General features: G+C 39.0%; 1 protein-coding gene across 1 annotated transcript; it reads right to left on the bottom strand.

Moving 5' to 3' along the window:
• Positions 1 to 358: 358 nt before the first annotated feature.
• On the bottom strand, positions 359 to 22,006 carry LOC306798720 (nephrocan-like; the record flags this gene model as incomplete). The annotated part of the gene is made up of 4 exons (XM_079298922.1): positions 359 to 1,961; positions 5,045 to 5,946; positions 10,859 to 11,022; positions 21,871 to 22,006. 4 exons carry the CDS (start codon positions 22,004 to 22,006, stop codon positions 1,514 to 1,516), a joined length of 1,650 nt encoding a protein of 549 aa, XP_079155048.1. The 3' UTR covers positions 359 to 1,513.
• Between the last annotated feature and the right edge of the window lie 88 nt (positions 22,007 to 22,094).

Below are 22,094 nucleotides of genomic sequence, written 5' to 3'. Positions count from 1 at the left end.
CAGCCCCTCTGCCCCAGCCTATAGTGCTGTAGGGGGTTGTTGTGACCCATGGGCAAGGCACTCCACTTGGCCTTGTTCAATCTCACACAGTTGGCCTCAGTCCATTGATCCAACCTATGCAGATCCCTCTGCAGAGGCTGATAATAAGGGAACATAAAGAAAAATGAGCTTAGGTCTCTCTATTCCAATTGCATAGCTTAATGTGCTGGGGGACCTAAGAAACATGTCAATCACATTTGCATAGGAGACATAACCAAATAGCTGCACTCTGACACCTGACAAATCAGCCTCCATGGAGATGAGTGATTACTCTGATTACTGAATGCCAACGGAAGATAAAAAATAATAGAAACTGTTTGCTATGAAAAGTAATTTGCTGATGTAATTACTCATCAGTTATCGCCTGAGATCATGAACTAACTTAAGTGACTGTTTGTAAGTCATTGGTTTTAGTGGTCTCACTAATCCAGTTTTGTTTAGTTTTCAAGCACTTTGGGAACTGCTTGATAAAATTTGTATATATATCAGAGCTAATGCATTAATTATATTGCATTTAGTCATTTTTTGTGTGTATGTGCACAAAAGTCTGGAAAGTTCTGGCCGTTGAAGGGAGACACTTGCAGTGTGTACTTGCACTTTAAGTACACCTAATCTGAAAGTATATACACAGTATCTTGAGCTATATTGTAGCAAATTAGCTATTCAGATACCAAAATAAACAACAGGAAAAAAGAGCTTCACGTTACTTCATCTTATCCTAATATTTGCCAGGATCTATTTCCTGAGAATCTCCCTTCTGTTGTTTATAACAACAGAATCAGGTCAACTTGACCCCAGTGTTTTCATTCCTTACTATTAATTAACTTCAGAACTACTGTTAAATCTCATTAACCAGAACACTGATTCTTCTATTTATTTCACTTGCTGTGATGAAGATAAGCCTTCTGTGTTTTGCCTGCAGCTCAGCTAATTTAGTCTAATGTCATTTAAAATAGTCCAAAAGAAACAAAAAAGGGAAATGTTTCAGGAAAACTGAAATCAATTTCTCAAAAGCATGAATTTCTGAACAATCCCAAGAAATTGCTCACATCAATGTAACTCTCCAAGTCAACCTGCAGACCCACGAGTTTAAATGTTTTGAATGCCAGACTCCTAGTAATAGTGATGGATTGCAGAATTTTATTTGTGGGGGTTTTATGCAACTATAATAATAAATGTTCTACAATAGAAAGGTCCATACAGAGTTACAGACTGCTTTTGTAAGAGATAGTAATTGTATTTTTGCTTTCCTCAAACTACATAGTACTAATGGTATTTTAAAAAAATTATTTTGCCACATTCAGTTCACAATGGCACCTTTAATGTAGCCCTTCTGTCACTGCTATTACTTCTTGTAGTACAAATAGGGCAGGAAAAGCTAATGACAGATGAGAAGACTGCTTGTCAGTAGAGACACTGGTGGCAGTGGGCAGCTCTAGACAACTTTATGGCTCATTACAGATAAACTGTGACATCAATCTAATTCATAATCATAGTAATCATCATCTGTGTTCACTCCAACGCTGGAGGCCTCATTGGGTTTCATTTTCTTCCTGTCCTCTTTGCCTCTTTCCGTGGAAGACAGATTATCTTCACACTGCTGCAGAATCTTTTTGGAGGACATCCAGCTTTCTCCTCGGCTTTGTGCTGGTGCTGCACACTGCCCTCCCTGCACATCCGTCCCCTTGGCCACCAGGGCTCTTCTGGTTCTGAGGAGGTCACAGGTGCAGTTCCAAGGGTTTCCATCCAAATACAGATGGCGCAGACGAGGTAGATACTCCAAGACTTTGCGATCCAAGAGAGATATCTTGTTATTCCGTAAATTTAAAACCTGAAGCTGTTTCAAGTCCTTCAGCTCTTGTTCTCCAACATCCTCTATGTCATTTCCTTTTAGATCCAATCTGGCAAGGGTGTCTGGAAGTCTGAACAAAAATAAAACAATACAAAGGTGTTATATTCAGCATATTGTTTCCGTAAATGGTATTTGGTAGTGGGTATTGTCCAGGCACATCTGATATGCTAAAATAAAACTATCACTAAAATATGCGATCTTCTGCACAAACAGATATTCATGTTGAGTTTGGGTTGGGTTTGTTTGTTTGCTTGCTTGTCTTTTCTTTGTTTTTACGTTACAGGTGTATTGTCTGTGCATCCTTGAACTGTTTTCCCAAATTGCTGACCTGTACTGACTGTTCATGCTGCTGAACTGTGCTGTACTATGAAGAAAATTGACTGTCAAGTTTAAAAATGCTTTTTCTACTCTTCAATGCCAATGTCCAAGCTATAGCACCATGAAAGATCAAAAGTTTAGACAATTGTGGCAACACTGCTCCTTCAACTACTTCTGTATATGATTTGTTTAAAAATGTTTTTTAGTTCATGAAGAATTAGAATTTTTCCATTTTATTCCTGCTCCCATCAGACTCAAACATGAACCATCACAAAAGTAATGGTTCTGATGATAAGCAGTTGAGAAACCAGCAACAGGGAAAATACAAATACTTTTAAATTAGTACTTTTGAGACTTAGAACTGGTTGCTTTTAAAAGAGAAAAAGCTGACAATCTCTGGATATGATACTAGACAGGTCAGTATATTTCTTCTTTTCATATACATTACAAATTTATATGAAAAGACCTCAATTTCAAAAGTCTTGCTCATTTATGATCTTTTAATTTCCCTTTGATATAGTTAGGGACAAGTGCTTAACAGAAAAGCATAGGTATGAAATATCTTTAATAAAATTAATTTCAAAATATCTTAAAAATCAACTTACTATGGTAGTATGCAAGGTTATGAAATTAAGAGTCGAGGTTACAGGTTTTAAGAAAACTTGACTGAAACTCTCAGGGAAATGATAAACATATTACCAAGATCTATTTAGAATAGAGCAGCTGCATACTACAACTGGTAAAGTTATGGGACAGTCAGTGATCCTCACTTACTGTTTTTAGTGAAGCCAAGTTTGAACCTCTTAAGCTGAAAGATGGTTTCCAGATTTGTGAAAACCTGACAAGTTCAATGTTACTACTTCAAGAGTAGTGCAGTTCTGCATTGTGCTGTTTTTCCTGGGGAGATGGCAATTTCACATATTGGTATAGTGATTCACTTCACAAAATCTGGCCTTACCAAATGCTTGTGACTGCAATAAATAGGTTTTGAAATTTAACCACAGACAACTATAGTTATGCAATATGACACTGTAATGTCAGAAGGGTACTCTGGGGTAACGCCCTAGTGCCACTTGTCAGAGGCAGTGGGAAATCACCCAAGAGGTTTATCCTGGCAGATTACAGTCCAAAGCCTGACCAGCAAACCCTTAAACCTGAAAAGAGTCTTGTTGTACTAATGTTAGACTTAAACTTTATGGCTATATTGTTTGACTTCAGACTGTGTTGATCTAGAGGAAATAAATACATGGGTACATGACTGAGTGCCCTGCAGCTGGAAGAGGAGCTGTGCTCACTTGGGAGCTGACCATGGCAGCCACACTGTGCTACTGCCACTCTAAGGAATGTAAGCAGATTCTTCCCCGCATTTTCATCACACCCTGTAGGATTTTATGAAGTACAGGTCTTCTCTGAAAGTCCTGAAAATATTTGGATTTGTGGATTATTTTCTTTTCAGAAAAGAAGAGCTTACTTTCTCCTTATTTCTGCCAAAAACCTGCTAAGATCTATTCGCTTTAACATATCAGTCATATCTTTTACACCTGACAGAGTTTTCAGATAAAAGTCAAAATTAATAATTTTTTCCTATATATCCATGTGTAGCTGGTCATGATCAGACAATTAAATTAAGTACATAAATTTTATTTCTTGTCAATTTTTTTCATCTCTTTTATGTTTACAGCCCTTCCTGGAAATCTGTACTTCCTGTTGGAATTAAAGGTGCCCAACATTTCCTTAAAAGTCATACCGTTTAAAGGCTAGTAGAGAACTCCTTCCTGTTAATTTTCTTGACTATAAAGGCTGTAAAATGAAATGGATTAGACAATACTAAAGTAACTGCAAAGCATTAAACATTCCTGTCAAGCTAGACTGAAATCAAATATTTATGCACCACTAAATCACTTTCTGTTTTTAAAGGTGTTGCCAAATAGATTCAAATGCTAAAGGACATGATGCTAAATGAATTGAAATTTTACTGTGTTATTTATTTAGGCTAGTTAAACCTGTCTACAAGCCATAAAAATAATGTTTAACAGGCCAGTTCTGTTAAGAAGTTGATGTTAATGGAATTACTTTACTATTTTTCATGCCATCTTATTGCATAGCCTTTTGTAATAATAAAATTGCCACTTTATATCAGAACAGCCTCCATTTGGTTTAATATGCCATCGCTGATAATGGCCAGTTCCAACACTCAGAAGAATGTGAGAGATCCTCTAAGCAGAGCATTAATGAACACAGTGTGCACAAGGGGTGTTTCTTCTGTGCTCTGTTGACTGGAATTTTTCTTATAGCCTGAAGCTGGAGACTTTATATGCATTCCAAATACCTTGTAATGTGTGAATTTAATGAAGTTGGGAATGCCAGTATCACTGAAAAAGCACATTCTTTTTCATCAGAGTCAGTTCCCTAAATCTTAATATTTTAACAATAATAAACTTGGTGTGGCTTGGTAAAAACTATCCTTTTTATCAAATGCTCTATTATTTTTCTTTTCTGAGGAAAGGTAAATCTAAGTAGCAGTATAACCCTGATAGTTTGTTGCATTCTCCTAGCAGGTTCTTCTTATTGGTGTGCTAATTAAATAAAGTGGTCTCACTGGAAGGGAGAGATGCAAAATGAGCAGATTCATTGGGGGCCACAGATGTAATGAAAGCAGCTCTACTCTGACACTGCTAACCAGAGTGCTAATTAGTGTTAGTAATGGCAATGGGTTTATGGTATGGACAGACTTTTACCATGACTGGGTCTGAATACCAATTTTTGGCTCTCATTCTCATAATGCAAGGAAGAAGAGATGACACCTTGGAACCAGCTGTCCTGAAATTCACTTGCCTCAGCGGAATAGAACTGAGGAGATTCTGTTCCAGTGCCAGATTGGAAAGCTGTGCACACTGCTGGAGAGCTCCCTCCTCGAACATGCTGACAGCATTGTTGTCGAGAAACAAGTGCTTCAGGTCTTGGAGTCCTTGAAAGTCCTGTGCTGTCACCCTTTGGATCAGGTTATTGCTGCAGTCGAGTTTCTGCAGCCTGCCAGGCAGCCTGAGGGGCAGAGTGTGGAGCTGGTTCTTTGAGAGTTCCAGTGTGGTTAAGTTAGGAAGAAGTTGGGCACCATCTATTGATGTCAGCTGATTTTCTGACAGAAGGAACTCAGACAGATTTTCTAGGTGTTTCACATCTCGCAGTCTCACAATTTTAAGTTGGTTTTTCTCTAATTTTAGAGACAGCAGGGATTTAGGTAGGTCAAGGGGCACTTTTGTTAGAAAGTTACCACTTAAGCTGAGAAAATGTAGACTTTGGAAAGATGCAAAGAAGTTGGTTGGGAATGAATTCAGTTTATTATCAGCCATGCTCAGATACATCAGCCTAGGAAGCCTAAGTGGTGCAGACACAGATTCCATGTTGTTGCCATCCAGGATCAGACTTTGTAAATTGTAAAGGGAAGAAAATGCACTCGGAGGCAGAGTTGCAATCAAGTTGTTCCGAAGATCGAGCACCCTTAGTTTCATCAAACCTGCAAAATCAGATGCATGCAGAGCATTGATGGAGTTATCAGCGAGTTTTAAAATTTCAAGACCAGATGGGAGAAAGGTGGGTATTTGCTTTAGCTGATTTTTACAGAGTTCCAGGGACTTCAAGGTGCTCAGAGCTTTGAAAGTGTTGTTTTCTATTGATTCTGTGCCACTGCATGACAGGACCAGCTCTTCAAGGACTGACATTCTCCTAAAGTCAGTAAACTTAAAGAGAAAAAAAAAATTAATGTGGTAGCACATTTATAGATATCCTGACTGGTTACTCCTTCTGGATGCTTGGACAATTGCTAGTATATGCTGAAAAGCAATATATTTAGAATAAGAAACTAAAAAAGTGGTAGCGATAGAGGTATTACTATAGGTACCTGTGGTTTGCCAGTATATATTTACATTTCTAGAATTTTGTGGTTTAAGTCTATGCTGTGTCAGGTTTTGAGCAAACACCTACATTTGAAGAAGTAATATCCTTTTATTTCCTCCTGGTGGATAGCCTATATAATATGGAAAGCTAACATCACCAGTGGCAGAAGTCTTTGCAGAGAGTGGATGGTTGTTAATGTTCATTGTGCTCAATGGTGCTTGCTAGAGCAGTTTTGAGTTCAGGATACAGCCATTTTCATATATCAACAGTACTGTCACTGCAGTATGTATTCCCCAGAGGGAATGGATAACTTTAATGGATAACATGGATAACTTTACCTCTTGCTACTGTTTTGGCAGAAAACTAAAATTAAACACTTTCCTCTCCCCCACTACCTTATTCTTTTTAAATAAAAACCTCACATATTAATATGGTCAAACCAAAAGTGTCTGATCAGCCTGGCCTGAAAAATCACCTCTGTGGGGCAGTGTGTTTTCACAGAAATTTAGTTTTTATTAGTTGGTAATAAAAGGATGGTTTGCAGTGGTAAATTATACTTAGATGTTGACTATGACTATAATATTGAGAGGCACACAATTGTTTCATTATTTTTCTGCTCTGCTGGAATGTGCTTGTTTACAAAGCTTGCCATGTTGTGTCTCAAGGAGCAAGCCTCAGTGAATCTGGCAGCTTTCTCCAAGCTGAGATGGGAGGAAGCATGCAATGGGAGGGTGAGTCAGGGAGTACTCCAAACACACCAGTTGCTAAAACATTGGTTTTCTGAAATTGCCAGATATGCTTCCCATTGCCTGTGGTGACTGAGTCTTAAAAAACTATTTATATGGGAATCCCTCCCAAAAAAGCAACATGAGCAGGTGTTCTGCATAGGAGTGGTGGGAATGAGTGCCCTCATCTGTTTTCTCTTCCCATGTCCAAAAATATCTCACTACAGGTCTCAGGGGTACCACACCAGTCAGAGACCCTAAAGTAATAGTAGATCCTTCAGTTATTTCCCACAGGGCTTGGCAGCTCCCAGCATATTCTACTCTCAGTGAAGTAAGCTATACAGCCTGTTCTACAGCATAACCCCTCCTCCCAGTCAGGAATATACACGGAGGGCAGTACAAGTCCTTTGGCCACTACTACCCAGTACAGGTGCTGGGTAGTAATTTTGTTCCATAATCCTGGTTGGACACATTTGACTATAATAATTGTGTAACGGAAATCAGTTCATAAAGGTGACTGTTAAAAGATGTCCTACAGCTTCCTTTGTCCAACTCTTGCATATTTTGGGCTGTATCTCTCTATTTTAGCTACAAACTGTGCATTTTAAATTCTGTTAAAATTAAAGCCTGCACAGCTGTGAAAGACAAGTCAGATTTCATTTTGCTCTGGTATCCTTAGTTTATCTTTCTGATTAACTTTATTCTGTCTTGCAAAGCAGTTTCTGAATTGCAAAATGCGATGCAATTACTGAGGAAGTATAGATATAGAACCTCTATTGAAGCAGATTTCTCAATCAATTATATTTAAATTCAATGAGGGAATGTACCTCCATTTAAAAAGTTATATTCTCAACAGTAAACAATAAAATTTTCTAAATGATACAATTTTTACTTTTTTTTTTTTTTTTTAATAATGCAGTGTTTTGTGAATATATAGCTATATAGCAATAGCAGAACTGCTGATGTCCAGTTTTGGTCATGATTAGGAAGTTGATCTTGTACATAGGAGCTACATTGGTTAAAAGCACAAAAACATAAACACCTGTAATTTTAAAACCATCTTATGGAAATTGAAATAATTACGAACCTTCACAATTCAGTACATTTTCTCCTATAAAATTCAAAAGCAATGTTTTCTGTTTTCCTCTGTTGATTTCTCTAAGAGGTTTAATTTTCACCTTATGAAGTGACAGAGAGCTATGTGAAGGTCAGTGTACAGACATTTGCTCTGTAATGATGTTAGGCTTCTTAATGTGGATTATTATAATTTCTATTTTCCACCTATTTGGTATGCATTGCTAAGCTTTGTGACCATGCTGTTTTGAGACTTAAACATTTATCCATGCTTTTGTGAACCACCCAGTCTTTCTAATACAAATCAAAACATATTTGAAAGCCCACCAGTTCTTTTTTTTTTTTTTTTTTTTTTGCTAGGAAGCAGTGTTTTATTCTCTAACTGAATTGCCTGTAAAATGATACTATTATAGCTTTTTATTTTAAAAGATTGATCTCCTGAAAGTGAATCTAATCTGCTGTTATTTAATACAAATGTTTCAAGGGATTTATTGGTTAAATTTTTTTTTTTTTTTTTTGCTTTTCAAGTTGCTGTGACCTGGGATATGGTATAAATATTTTTTTTTAAACAGTCCCTTATCCTGGAGTCAAAGCAGATGATTTTCTTTTAGCATATAAAGCCTCACATCTTAATATAGTTAGAAATAAATGAAATTTTAAATTGAGAGTAAACAGGTTATAGCTGATCTTCAAACCAAGGCGGAAACAGAAAATATTGAAAAAAGATGCTACAATTAATCTAGTTTTACAACAAACCCCAGGTTGTAAAATTACCAAAAGCAAAAATCCCAGCCACTGTTTTGAATGTTGATCAGCCCTGTTAGAACAAATACAAAATTGACCTGGGTTTAAAAAAATCCATTTTTCTTGGTTTTCTTTTTTCTTTTTTTTTAACATACTGGACTTAGCATACAAACTTCTATTCTTTTTTAAATTATTATTTTTTTCACAATTTTAATAATGCAAATTAAGGTGCAGAAGTAACTGAAACAATTTTTTTTTATTCTTCTGAGCCAGCTAATTGCCAAACCATAATATTTGTGAATACTTATGTATAAAAGTCTCTTGGAGGTCAGCTGTGGGAATTCTAGGCTTCCATTCAACTTCTTTAGGAAAGTATGTTATTTTCTCTATGAGTAGGTAAATAAAGGAATTTTAAAAACCAAATAAATAAAAAAACCCAAATAAAACAAGTCAAACAATCAAAAATCCCACATCGAAACCCTAAAATCCTATACTGTTATTTCAGTGCTTGCAGACATGTACTTTACAAGCAGGAATGTTTCCCTAAGCACTATAATATATGCTAGTGGAATTGCTCAGCTGTGTAAAATTAAGCATAGGTATTTATGGTGCCAGGACCTCAGAAGTATAATTGTTGCATGGGAAAAAAAGTAAAAATTGTATTCAAAAGCCCGGTATAATCTCAAGGAAACATCCCACATAACTACAAGGACACAGTGTGCAAGGACTTATTTCCTTTTAGTGCAGTCAGTAGTGGCAGTAAGGCAGACTCACAGCCAGTGGAATTAATGTATAAAGGGAAAAACTCTCTCCTTAGATGGTTTCACACACTATTTGTTTTGATCAGTCATAAAACATTTATCCCACCACTCCATTCACTTATGTCCAACATTTAAATGCTTTATGACACACTCTTTTGCTCTACTCAGAACCTAAGGCCCTTTTACTTGTAATCGAGGAGTTGCTTACAGGTATGGACAACTGGCCTAAGAAATGGAAAATGGCTCATTTTACTTATCTTGGAAATGAAATAATGGGAAGGAGGAGGGAAGATTTTGCACAAAAAAATGTATTTCCTAATACAGAATTCATTTGGCAAATCTTTTGTTTACCCTGAGTATAGCCAAATCACACCAATGTTTGACTCTTGTGGGTGTGTGAGATAAAGCAAGAAAACCAGAGATATTAGTAGCAGCTAAAAGAGTAAACTTTCTCAGAGGAAAACTGTACAATCACTGACTATTTCTCAGTGGGCAACAGGTATTCTAGATGCTGCTCTAAGCTGCCTTCCAGCCTATTTCACTGAGGCCTGAGAGGGAAATCAAGGGCAGTTAAATTCTTTGTAAGAGAAAATGTATGTCATTTGAATTGCACATTTCTTATTATTTGTAGTAAATTGATGCACAGCAAGCATGTGTTATACAGGTGGTTATATTTCCCTTGTGTCTATCTATGCAAGGTGAATTTATTAAATAAAGATATTTCAGGGTAGGAAACAAAGAAGCACAATTCCAGAGTGCAGTGCAAGACAAGCATAAGCTGATGCCTTTAATAATGCAAACCAGTGTTACCTCAAGAAACCCAGAATACACTTTTTCAATAGCACAAATAGCTGGCAGCTTTGGTTAGAAACTGCTCTCATTTATGTGGATTATTAGACAGGCCTGACCTTGCTTTTAGAAACATCTCATGCTGTGCCTTAGACTCAAACTTTCTTCCTCTGCCATTTCTAATAGCAGTTGTACCTGACACCTGCAGCTCCAGAGGGGTAAAATAGCTCCAATTTCATTCATTAGGAAAATTATTCTAATGACATAAACCCTTTCATTTTACTGTGAGAAAGTATTATATTGCATTAAAAACAGAAAAAGCTTTAAAAAATTACTCTGAAAGTCAGTGGCTATTTGTCCATATATAAAACAAGTCAACCTTTGACTGCTGGTTGTAAAATACTAATTTTTTGAATTTCATACAAAATATAATTGTGACAGCGTGAGCTAGTGCTTGAAGACTGCAGGAACATGAAAACACTACAGGAATATATTTACATATCCTTAAAGAGTAAGTAAAAATAAAACCAGATCTGGCAGCACTTTGTCAGTTTTTAGAACATGGAATAAGATTCTCTCCTCACTAGATGTCACCACCATCTGGGAAGTTCAACTTTCAGTTACAGTGCACTACGAAAAGTACTTTTTCTGTGTTTTCTTACCTGGAGTTGTTTAATTTTGCTGTGGCTGATGTAGAGTTTCCTGGTGGTCAAAGGAATCTCTCTGGGGATCTCTGTAGTCCTGTAGCATTGCACTGACTGGGCAGGGTCACAGCTGCATCTTCTTGGGCAAGTGGTACTTAGAGCACTGTGAAAAGACAAGGCAACTAAAAGGTAAGACAAATACATCTTCCAGAACAGGAACTCTGGAATTGCCTCAGCAACATAGAGCTTGAATTAAGCACCAAAGCCCTTTTATACCATGAAATCTGATAAAAGGATATTATGACTGTGTATTTTTTCCCCAGTGAAAAAACAGCAAAAACAATACAGTAATTTGCCAGGGTTAAAATGTTGGCAGGCATTACAAAGAGTGAGAAACTTAAACAGTGATAAGGTGCCTTTACATTAGTAGGTATGTGAAATTAGTGTTATTTATTACCTGACAGCTAATCTGCAAACATCCATACTATCTTCAGTTTCCTAGTTTTGTTAAATGTGACACCATGGAATTAGTGGAGAAAAGATAAAAAGCTGTTTTATAGTGGGGCTGTAAAACCTTTGTATCTTCTGTGACCCACTATTGGAAATAGTAAAAACACAACTACAGCCAACACTGAAGCTTTTTTTGCTCTTCCTCTTCTTTATTCAGACCACCACCCAAAACCTCAAAACTCAGGCTGCTACTATTTTAAAGCTAAAACATTCTATTAGTTTTCTTAATATCTGTGGTACAGCTGAGAGCTGCTGATTGAACAAAAAAAAAAAAAAACACCTCTTCTTGTGTAATTCCCATAAATCAAAATTTAATTATTCTTGTATTTGAGAATTATAAATGGGAAATGCTTGAAAGCATTTAGTATAAATCAAGTGGTAGATAATCAATAAGACCTATTTACTCCATGACAGATGGAGAACAGAAAGATTTCCCCTAGCGTTTTCTCTCTGCTTATTAGTGCTTCTCTGACAGATCTGGTAGCTGTGCCAGCTGGAGATGTAAAGTTTTGAAAGGCATATGTTTTTGGTTATGATAATTTTCCTTTGCACTCAAGCAGTTTACAACATACAAACCAGTGCGCTTTTGAAACCTTTGTATCTTATCACACTGATCTACTTTGCACTGTTACCTGTATGCCTCCATCCTCTCCATCATATCTTCAGAAGCAGGTAATCCTGTTACTTAAATGCAGACTAGGCTAGTTATTTTTCCAAGGAAAAGATAATGTCAAGTTGATTTGACAAATGGATAACAGAACTGGGGGCAGTCCTTGATGGGAATGCCTATTGGATGCAGCTGGGCTTACACTGGACAATTGCCATATTCCCTCCTGAAGATCCTTCTGTCTCCTTAATCCTTTATACTGTGAGTGCAGAACTGCAAGCCAGAATTTGCTAAACCAAGCAGCAAGAGCAGAAACCTTTTCCAAAAGCTGCCTGTGAAATTGGCATGTTCAACAAGCTATGCAGAAAAATCCTGCCTGACTTATGCAATAGTGATCACTTGAGCAAAAATAAGTGAGTGGGCAGCTTTAGCAACTGTGCATTAAAATGAGTGTTTTAATGTTTCTCAGTCTAGGGTTTGATACTTGGCTTGTGGCTTTGACTTTTTTTCCCCAACAAGAGTCAAAGTATTCAGACAAATGTGTAAATCCTTTCTGCATACCAACAGCTACTTGTGGTATATTTCTTTGATTCCATTTTTCCACTGACTTGGGTTTACATTCTGATGCAACTAAGACAGTAATGCTCAGCATCCTATGTAGGAATTTGTCTTGCTTAAAAATGTCCTCAAAACCAACTGCTTTCTGCTCCTGGTGAGTCAAAAGAAAGGAAGATCTGGTTTGGTGTTGAGAGCTCTAGAGCACTGCAGTCAGTCTGCAAATCCCTATAAGAACCATAGATCGCATCCTTCCCTATTTTGTAAAGTTTAGGTCAGTCAGCTGATGTCAAAATTCCCAGCTGTGGTTACAAGGTAATTGCACCATAGTAAGGTGCAATATTCTTGGCTCTTGGCATTTTTATGTAATGTCTCTATCCTTGGTCTTTTTGAACTAATGAAAGGGAACATTATTGGCTTAATAGTTCATTTCCATTATATTTACAGCAATGATTTAATGGAGAATGATGTTATGTATCCATTAATTTCTCATATATGCCTGCTTTTGGCAGCTAGGTAATTTAAAGCCATAGCTATAAAAGATGACGTCCCATTACACCTATTCTGTACAAATTCTCACACCAGAACTGCTGACTTTGCTTTTGCTTAAAATTATGACCTGCAGGCATTTTATTGACTCTAAGAGACCTGATGGCAACAGAACAGACAAGTCCCAAGACTATATAAGCATAGGCTTAGCAGGAAGTTGTGAGCTATGAAACAATTAAAAAAAAAACCCAAACAAACCAACTAAAACAAAAAAAACCCCCAAAACTACTTTCCCCTCCTCCTCCCCCTCCAAAAAGAAAAAAAAAAAAAAAAAAAAAAAAAAAAAAGAAAAAGAAAAAAATTATTTATAAATACTCCAGAATCTCTGTACTAGACATAGCGTTGCTAGCTCATGAGTTGCACAAGCTCACAGCAGACTATTAGGGCAGTGAATGACTGTGGCCATTTCCTAACAGCAGTTTTTATGCAAACTCTCCCCAGCTTTTGATGGGGATTCCTGTGCAGGACTAAAGGTGTGATATAGCACTCCATCACTTCTTTGTCAGAAAGAATGAACAATAGCACCTGAACCTGCCTGTGTGAGAAATCCCAGGAACATCCTGCATGGTGTGTGCTTTAACCAAAGGTAAGCACTTCTGACTAAAACCTGCAAAATCCCAAGTCTTTATCAGACATTGTCTTGCTGGCATGTAATAAGGACATTTATTCGATACATTGGACAAATCTGGATAAAGTATAAGCTTGATTTGCTGGAATTTAGATATTTCAGTACTGCTGCTTTTATTTCAAATCTGAAGTAGGGCTCATAAAGGGCTGTAAAGTTTGGTGAGTTTTTTCCAAATATATCAGTTAGCCAAATAAAAATATGCTATTTTTGTAAAAGCCTTGTCTCACACAATATTTCAGCAGTACTAGTATTGGCCTTTCCTTTCCTCACCAAAGTCACGGGTTTGACAAAAGCACACATGTTTAGGTCAAGACATACCTTTTTAACCTAAGACTTAGAAAATAACATAAAAGTAAGATGTCATTAAAATGGGAAACTTTTGTCATGGAGTGTTTAGAAATGTCTGAAGAAAACCTATAAAACCTGCAGGTGGACCCCTTGTGATGTATCTGCTGGCACAGACCATGCAAGGGAATATGGTGTCTTGTCACAAAAGACATGGAGAAATTGAGCTCTTGCAGTTGGGGTGTCCCTTACCTATGAAAAGGAAAAACTGCAGCAAAAGACCAGCTCAGGGCTTGCACAGGGCACGGATAGGAGCTTGATCCCTGAGAGATGTCACAGGCAGAAGCATTTTGGCAAGTAGGAGCTGCTAAGTGATGGCGTATGCTCTAAAGGATCCTTGGCATATCAAGGTGCCATATGCTATCAAGTGCCTGCCACTGAGTACATGTGAATTTATAATTATTTTTTGCTGGAGGTTTTTAATTTGGATTTGGACCAGTTTTTCATAGGGACAGCAAATGGCATTTGTCTGCTGCAAAGGTTACCTCCGATGAAGCACTTCTCTTCAGAGCGGATCAAGCTGCTGAGGGAAACAATCATAACATTGTTTATCAGAATGTTATGCTTCCCTTAATCATCTGTTGAAATATCCTGAAATGTTTTACAGAAATGTTTCCTAAATAAAGAGCATCAGAGAGTCACACTGAATCAAGAATGTTAGCAAATGGATTCTAGGCAAATTAATAAGATTTAATTAATATACAGGTTATACATTTATAAAAATATTTTGTGTTTTAATCCTGCAAAGCAGAGTTTCACAAAAGAGACCTGTCTGGAAAAAAGAAAAAATCCATTTTCTTAGCCAAGAATTTTGCAGAACTATTTTTATCCATTTTCATAGTCTGTGGAGAAGGTATGTTCTAACTCCAGGCAAGGTCATTTTCATACACTGGAAGCAGCTGCTGGATGAGTTAAAGCAGATTTTTCTTCCACACGAAAAGGTAGGCTTCTTTTTCTTCCTCCATGCTGACAATATAGAGGAGATGCAAATTATAACCCCTTAGGAATTTCTCACATTTTGCCTGTCCAGGGCACATTTGCATTCCAGAAGAATTATCACGGTGAAACATATTGAAAGGAATGAAATTTTCTTAAATGGAAATTCACATATTGAGGAGTTTTAGTCATTGCCAGTTTTATGAGTGCTAAGGGATACTGGCCCAGATCAGATGCATCTGGGGCAGGCACCCCACAAAAAACAACCCACCTGGAGAAGGTAAATTTAAAGCATTTCATACACATATGCCACTAATCATGCTGCAACTGGTCTTCAAAGTATTGTAGGCAATGGCATCCACTTGATGGAGGAATGTCTTTCATTAATTAAGCCACAAAGAGCTCTGCCCATGAAGTGAGAGATTAGAGCGTGGTGTAATGACAGTTTCCTATTAACCATATTAAAAGTAAAAGGAATGAAGAGGGAGGAAGAGTCCAATAAGATGAAATTTAAGTCCAAGTGCTGAGTCCTGCATTTTGGCCACAATAACCCCCTGCAGTGTTATAGGCAGGGGACAGTGTGTCTGGACAGTGCCCAGAGAGAAAGGGACCTGGGGGTGCTGGTACATCTGACTGAACATGAGCCAGCAGTGTGCCCAGGTGGCCAAGAAGGCCAATGGTTCCTGGCCTGGATCAGGAATGGTGAGGCCAGCAGGAGCAGGGAGCTCATTCTCTCCCTGTACTCAGCACTGGTGAGGCCACACCTTGAGTACTGTGCCCAGTTCTGGGCCCCTCAGTTTAGGAAGGACTTTGAGGCACTTGAGCACATCCAGAGAAGGCAACAAGGCTGGTGAGGGGCTTGGAACACAAACCCTGTGAGGAACAGCTGAGAGAGCTGAGGTTGTTCAGCCTGGAGAAAAGGAGACTCAGGGGTGACCTTATCACACTCTACAACTTCCTGAAAAGTGTTTGTAGTCAGGTGGTGTTGGTGTTGTTCTCCAGGCAGCAACTGGCAGAACAAGAGGACATAGTCTCAAGCTGTGCCAGGAGAGATACAGGATGGATATTAGGAAGAAGTTTCTCATGGAAAGAGTGATAAGGTACTGGAACAGTCTGCCCAGGGAGGTGCTGGAGTCACCATCCCTGGATGTGTTTAAAAAAGACTGGATGTGGCACTTGGTGCCATGGTCTAGTTGAGATGTTAAGGCATGGGTTGGACTTGATGATCTTGAAGGTCTCTTCTAGTCTGTGAAATAAATTCTGTGAAATGAATTCTGTGAAATAAAGAAGGTAGATCTCATGGCAAAGTCTGTTCTCAGCCTAGAATAAAACAGAGAGGTGTTTTGTATGTGAACAGTTATATAAGATCTGATTAATGTATGTGAGATCATATCTTGTTAAGTACCACCTAAAAGTAAAGTGGCAGAGAAGGATTATCCAGTCAATAACAGAACCAAAAAATTAATAGAACTTTGCTAGTCCTGTAGGAAGCAAGTTAGTTCTGGCCCTTCCAAATCCTGTGAATATCTTCAGCTTTTAAAGCAGCCTGCTCATAATTGAGCATCCAACAGAATCAGAATGGAGCTTAAACTGTAAAAATTGTCCGCTGTTCAAACTACAAAGCATAAGACTCTGAAACAGCAATTTTCTAAATTATACACACTGTGTGCATAGAAAGAGGGTTTCATTCTTGCATGCTGTAAAGCTGAACATTTTTGGCATGTCTTTCATTCATTTGTTAAAACAAAACAAAAATTCAGAATGAAAATAGCTAAGCATAAGTATATACATAGAAATGAACATGAGACTAAGATCACAATAGCACTCTGTAAAAGAAAAGCTGGTCTGAAAAGTGACTTGGGAGACCAATAAAGAGTGGATATTTAGAATAGTCCGTGAACTGTTGCACCCATGGACTGTAAAATGCAGCCAACTACGAACTAGCTTGGCCTGCAAGACAAGAATCACCTAAATTATAAGAACTAAAGTCTGTGGGGTTTGTTAGCAGAAATTTCCTGTAATGACAACTGAAAATGTATGGCCCTTCAAGTAGAAGTGCAGATGGACAACTCCCTCCTCTCTTTCAGAAAGGAGGGAGTTTCAGACAGGCACATTCTAATCATCCTCTCTAACTCCTTCTCTTAGAACATGAAAATCTTGCTTTACCATCTCTTATTTTCTCCCAACCTTTGATGCTGTTAGATATTACCCGTTGTCTCCATTTCCCCTTTGTGACTGCACAACCACCCATGCAATCAAACCATGCCAGATGCTTCAGCACAAGCCACACAGGAGGTGGCCTTGACACGTGCAGGTGCTGCAGCCTGGCACGCACAGCTGGGCAGCTGTGATTACAGAGGGCAAACTGACCCTCATGTGCAAACACACGTGTTTATATCGTAAATTCTTTGTGCAGAGGCTGGGGCTAACCAAAGCTTTGCATTGTATCTCACACAACACTTTCCCAGTCCAGGCATGGACACTAGATACAACAGTGGAGATGTCAATCCAAGTAATTTATTTGTAAATTTTGATTGAGGTATTACTTTGGAGGGTTTTTTTGTCTGAAAATAAGTTCTCCTCATGCTTAAGGTAATTTACTCTTTAAGTTTGAAGCAAGTTTTCAAATAATTAATTAGGTACTCCAGTAATCAGTTAAAGTATGCAGGTTTAAATTTATGAAGGACTGTTTGTACTTACATGTACTTAATAGCAGTATAATGAGGAGATCTCATATTCTGTACACCTTGTCTAAAATAACTGAAATTATGTACATAAATTATATCTGGAGGAATTATCTGGTGATTAGCTTCACCAGCTCTAACACTTCATAGATAAGGTCAAAGGAGCAGATCACAAAGTTTTCAGAAAAATGTCTGACATTAAAGGCAGCAAATCCAAATTCTTCTTGACAAACAACTTGCTTCAACTATTTGATTGTTAGAAAGGATCCTTACTGCTTGACCAGCTGACTCAAACTACTGCTGTTCTTAAATGTTCTTCAATTACTTTGTTGATGTTATCAGGGTGTAGTATGCTACAGTTTACTCTAAATTGATTTTATCTAATTGAAGGCAAAAACTACTAATCTTTCTTAGGCTCAATTCCATAATTAATGCACAGCTTCCTTACAGAATAGAGATATGGTTGCTCTAGGGGATTTTGGGAGGCATTTCAAGGATAACTGGAATTGATCAGAATTTTCCAGGGGACTTGCAAGCGTAGTTTTGAGATAACTAAATTATTCATGTGTTTACCCTTAAAAGCAAGTGATACTTGCTTTTACTTTCAACTGTTCTGTTACGCAGTATTTCTGGTGGGGAATATATAGTAGCTAATGATAGCTACAATTACTGATTTTTTAAAAGATATAAAGCATTTCTTCCCATTTATCCATAAGCCAGAATGTATTAGACAGATACTATGATGCAGGTAAGCTTCTAAAAGGATTATATTTGAGAAGCTAATCTTGGAGTGGAATAAGCAGAGACAAAACCTTGTTTGAATGGTGAAATGTAAGGACATGCAAAGCAAAGGTAGCACTGATAAGGGATGAAAGAATTAAAAGTAATGACCACAGAACTGATACCACTACAGATAAAGACAATTAGAGATAGAGTGGGACTAACCCCTAAGCTAAAGAAAAAGGACACAAAAAACCTGAGAATAAGTGATTCTTTAAAAAGACGCAGTCACACATAAATTACACGTCTAAGTTTTTGAAGGCATTATTTGCTATAGATATGTTACACAGTAACTATGGGAAACTTCTCTGTCAAGATAAGGAGATACTGTTCAAATGAATGATAGAGATATAGGAGCAGAAACTGCCAAATTTTGGCTAAGTGATGCATTACTGTTCCATTAAAAAGAGGCGAAAAATGTAACAGAATTCTACAGGTACTTCTCCACTGCAGTATCAGACTCAAAGTCAAAGCTAACAAAAAAACTGATAGTCCTGAAATAATTAATTCTCTTGTGTGGCTGAACTGATTTAAACAATAAAATTAGTTTGGCTTTTGATCCAGCAAATACTTTGATTTTCTGTTGGATGCTGTTGTGCAAAAAAGACAGTTGACACAGCTGTGAAGAATGAAATCAGGATGAAGGTCAGGCAAATGCTCTGGGCAGCTGGGCTCCCTCCAAAGCACTTGCAGCCTTTTCTCAGCTCCTATTCTCAATGCACTGATTTACAAAGCCGGAATGTTTTCCGTAGGTGTGTGTAATGAAGTCTGTAGCTTTTGTTTCCACCGAGGATGGACTTAGCAGTAAGAAAATTCCCCATTAGCTGCCCATTTTTTTTACTATCTGCCTTCAATTGCAGTGTAGACAATCTGAGTGGTTTTGTCTGGGGTATTTTTTTCACAGTGGTTAGAGTGGGGCTGTGTTTTGTATTTGTGCTGAACACAGAGTTGATAATGTATAAATGGTTTTGTCATTGCTGGGTGGGGCTTACACATAGCCAAGGCCTTCTCTACATTTTGTACCACCAAGGAAAGGTGGAGAACTTGGGAAGCTGGGACGAGACACAACCAGGACAGCTGACCCCAACTGATCAAAGGGATTTTCCAGATCATGAGGCCATGCTCAGTATATAAAGTGGGGAGAAGAAGTAGAAAGTGGAGAATATTTGGAGTGATGGGGTTTGTCTTCCAAGTAACCATTAGATGTGATGGGGCTCTGCTCCTCTGGAGGTAGCTGAACACCTGCCTGCCCATGGGAATAAGTGAATTAATTTTTGTTTGCTTATCCAGCTTTTCCTTTCCCTGTTAAACTGTCTCAACACATGAGCTCTCTACCTTTTACCCTCCTGATTCTGTCCCCAGCCCTGCTGGTGGGGCAGTGAGCAAGTGGCTGCTTGGGGCTGTGGTGAAACCACAAAAAATCGGTAAAGGGCAAGTGAACAGGTTTGTAACAACACTCTGTCAGCTCCTTGTCAAGCCTACAATAGCAGGTCCCAGAGGAAATGTGATACCTACTGCTAGTGGTGAAGTTTGCTTTTATCAAGCTCTTCTGAAAGCACAGATTGATGGAAGTACAATTCCTTCCTGCTCTGACATATCTCTTCGCATTCCAGGTGACTGGTCTAAGCGCTGAGCTGTAAAGTGGTATCTTCCTGCCAATCTGTGTTCCAATCAATTATTTATGTGAAGTGGAGCAAGGAGAGAAGCTCACCTCGGGATGCCCTTCTGCCCCAGGCTGTGTGTGGAGGGTGTTGGTGCCCCCACCATTGTCTTGGCATCCCCTCTCTGGCTGGAGGGTCCCTGTGCTCCCCCTCTCTGGTGCTGGCAGAGTAGCTTATGTAGGCAGGATTGGTCAGGGTTGAAGTGATCTGCTTTATTTTTTGAGGTGGAATCACAACTTCAGTGAAATGAAAACAGCCTGCATGTGTTCTCCACAAGAAAAACAAACGTAATAAAGCTCCCACTGAAATTAACATCAGAGTTGCAGCATTTCAAAGGAGACGAGCTGTAAAGCTGCTTGGAGAGAGCACCTTTGTGCTTATTCCATGAAATTTGAATTTGTTTTCATTTTCAGATCCTGGATGAGTTAAAAAAAAATGCAAATACATTTTATATGGTTACAACTGCATTCATTGCAGGTGCTTCTAGAGATGCAACAGTGCTGGTGGCAGACCATTTGGGGCTAGGTTAGATATTAGGAAGGAATTCTTTGCTCTGAGGCTGGTGAGACACTGGGGCAGATCGCCCAGAGAAGTTGTGGGTGCCACATCCCTATCACTGTTCAAGGCCAGGCTGGGCAAGACCTTGAGCAACATGTTTTAGTGTCCTTGTGCATGGCAGGGAGGTTAGAGCTAGATGATATTTAAGGTCCCTTCCAACCCTTAATGTTCTATGGTTCTATAATTTCATACAATACTTGCAAACTTGCTCCTTTTCTGAGCACAAGCAATGGATGTGTCACTGCAAATCCTCCTGTGTGGTTTGCACATGCTCAGCACATTGGTGAATACAGTAGTGCAGACTCCTCTTTCCTCTCCCCCTCCCTTATTCATAAAAATGACCATATATACTTAAAAATGACCCAGCTTTCCAACTTAGCTTGGCTCCACTTTAAGTCCTCATGTTGCGGCAATGTGCAAATCATAGATATCTTTTATATCTATTAGATCAAATGAAACTCTTGTTCATATTGCAGAAGTTACTGCAATGATAGCTCAGAAAATGAAAAAGCTTTTCCCAAAGCTAACCTCGTTATCGTTATCTAATGATGCCATCTCTCCGTTTTCCCCTCACCCCCCTGCAGCTGCTTTCCCTATCAGTGGTGGAGGTTGTTTCCTGTCACCATGGTAAGTCACCATCGTCCCACTTTCTGAAATTTTCTGTGTTCCCCCCTCATGCTTTAGATCTTCAGAGGTCGCAGTGTTCCCATCTTCCAGTGCCTCATTCAAGCAGTGATGCTTGGAGCAAAGTTGTGGTTTTAGCATGGCATCTGTCTGCTTCCCACTGTGCACTTCTACACACAGATACCTCTGTAATTATACTTCCCTGTTACATTTATTCATCCTTCCCTTGATGTGTTTACATTGTAAGTTGTTCAGAGCAAGGTTCGCATTCTTTTTCTTTACTATGTAGATACCATTATTCCTTAAGAATATGGTCTTAAGACCAACTTAGCATAGGTCTGTATAGACTGTATGTCAACATAAAAATGGCCATAGTTGCAATAATATGCCCGAGGACGCTCCCGGTCACCGGGCCGGGGACGCAGGAAGTACACGGGGAGGACACGGGGATATCCCTGACACCCCCGGCCCTCCATCCCCTCACACCCCGCGATGCCCCCATCAAGCAGCCATCCTCTCACACACAGCCATCCCCTCACACACAGCCATTCCCTCACACTCAGCCATCCCCTCACACACAGCCATTCCCTCACACTCAGCCATCCCCTCACACTCGGCCACCCCCTCAGACACAGCCACCCCCTCAGACACAGCCACCCCCTCCCACTCGGCCACCCCCTCACACTCGGCCATCCCCTCACACACAGCCACCCCCTCACACTCGGCCATCCCCTCGCACCCCTCGATCCCCTCAGACGCGGCTGGCGCGGGCCCGCAGCGCCCCCTGCCGGCGGGCGGGCGCTCGGTGGCTCGGCGC

The sequence above is a fragment of the Erithacus rubecula genome, assembly GCF_903797595.1.
Source record: "Erithacus rubecula genome assembly, chromosome: 2".
NCBI lineage: Eukaryota > Metazoa > Chordata > Aves > Passeriformes > Muscicapidae > Erithacus > Erithacus rubecula.
This window is presented reverse-complemented; position numbering and strand designations above follow the sequence as displayed.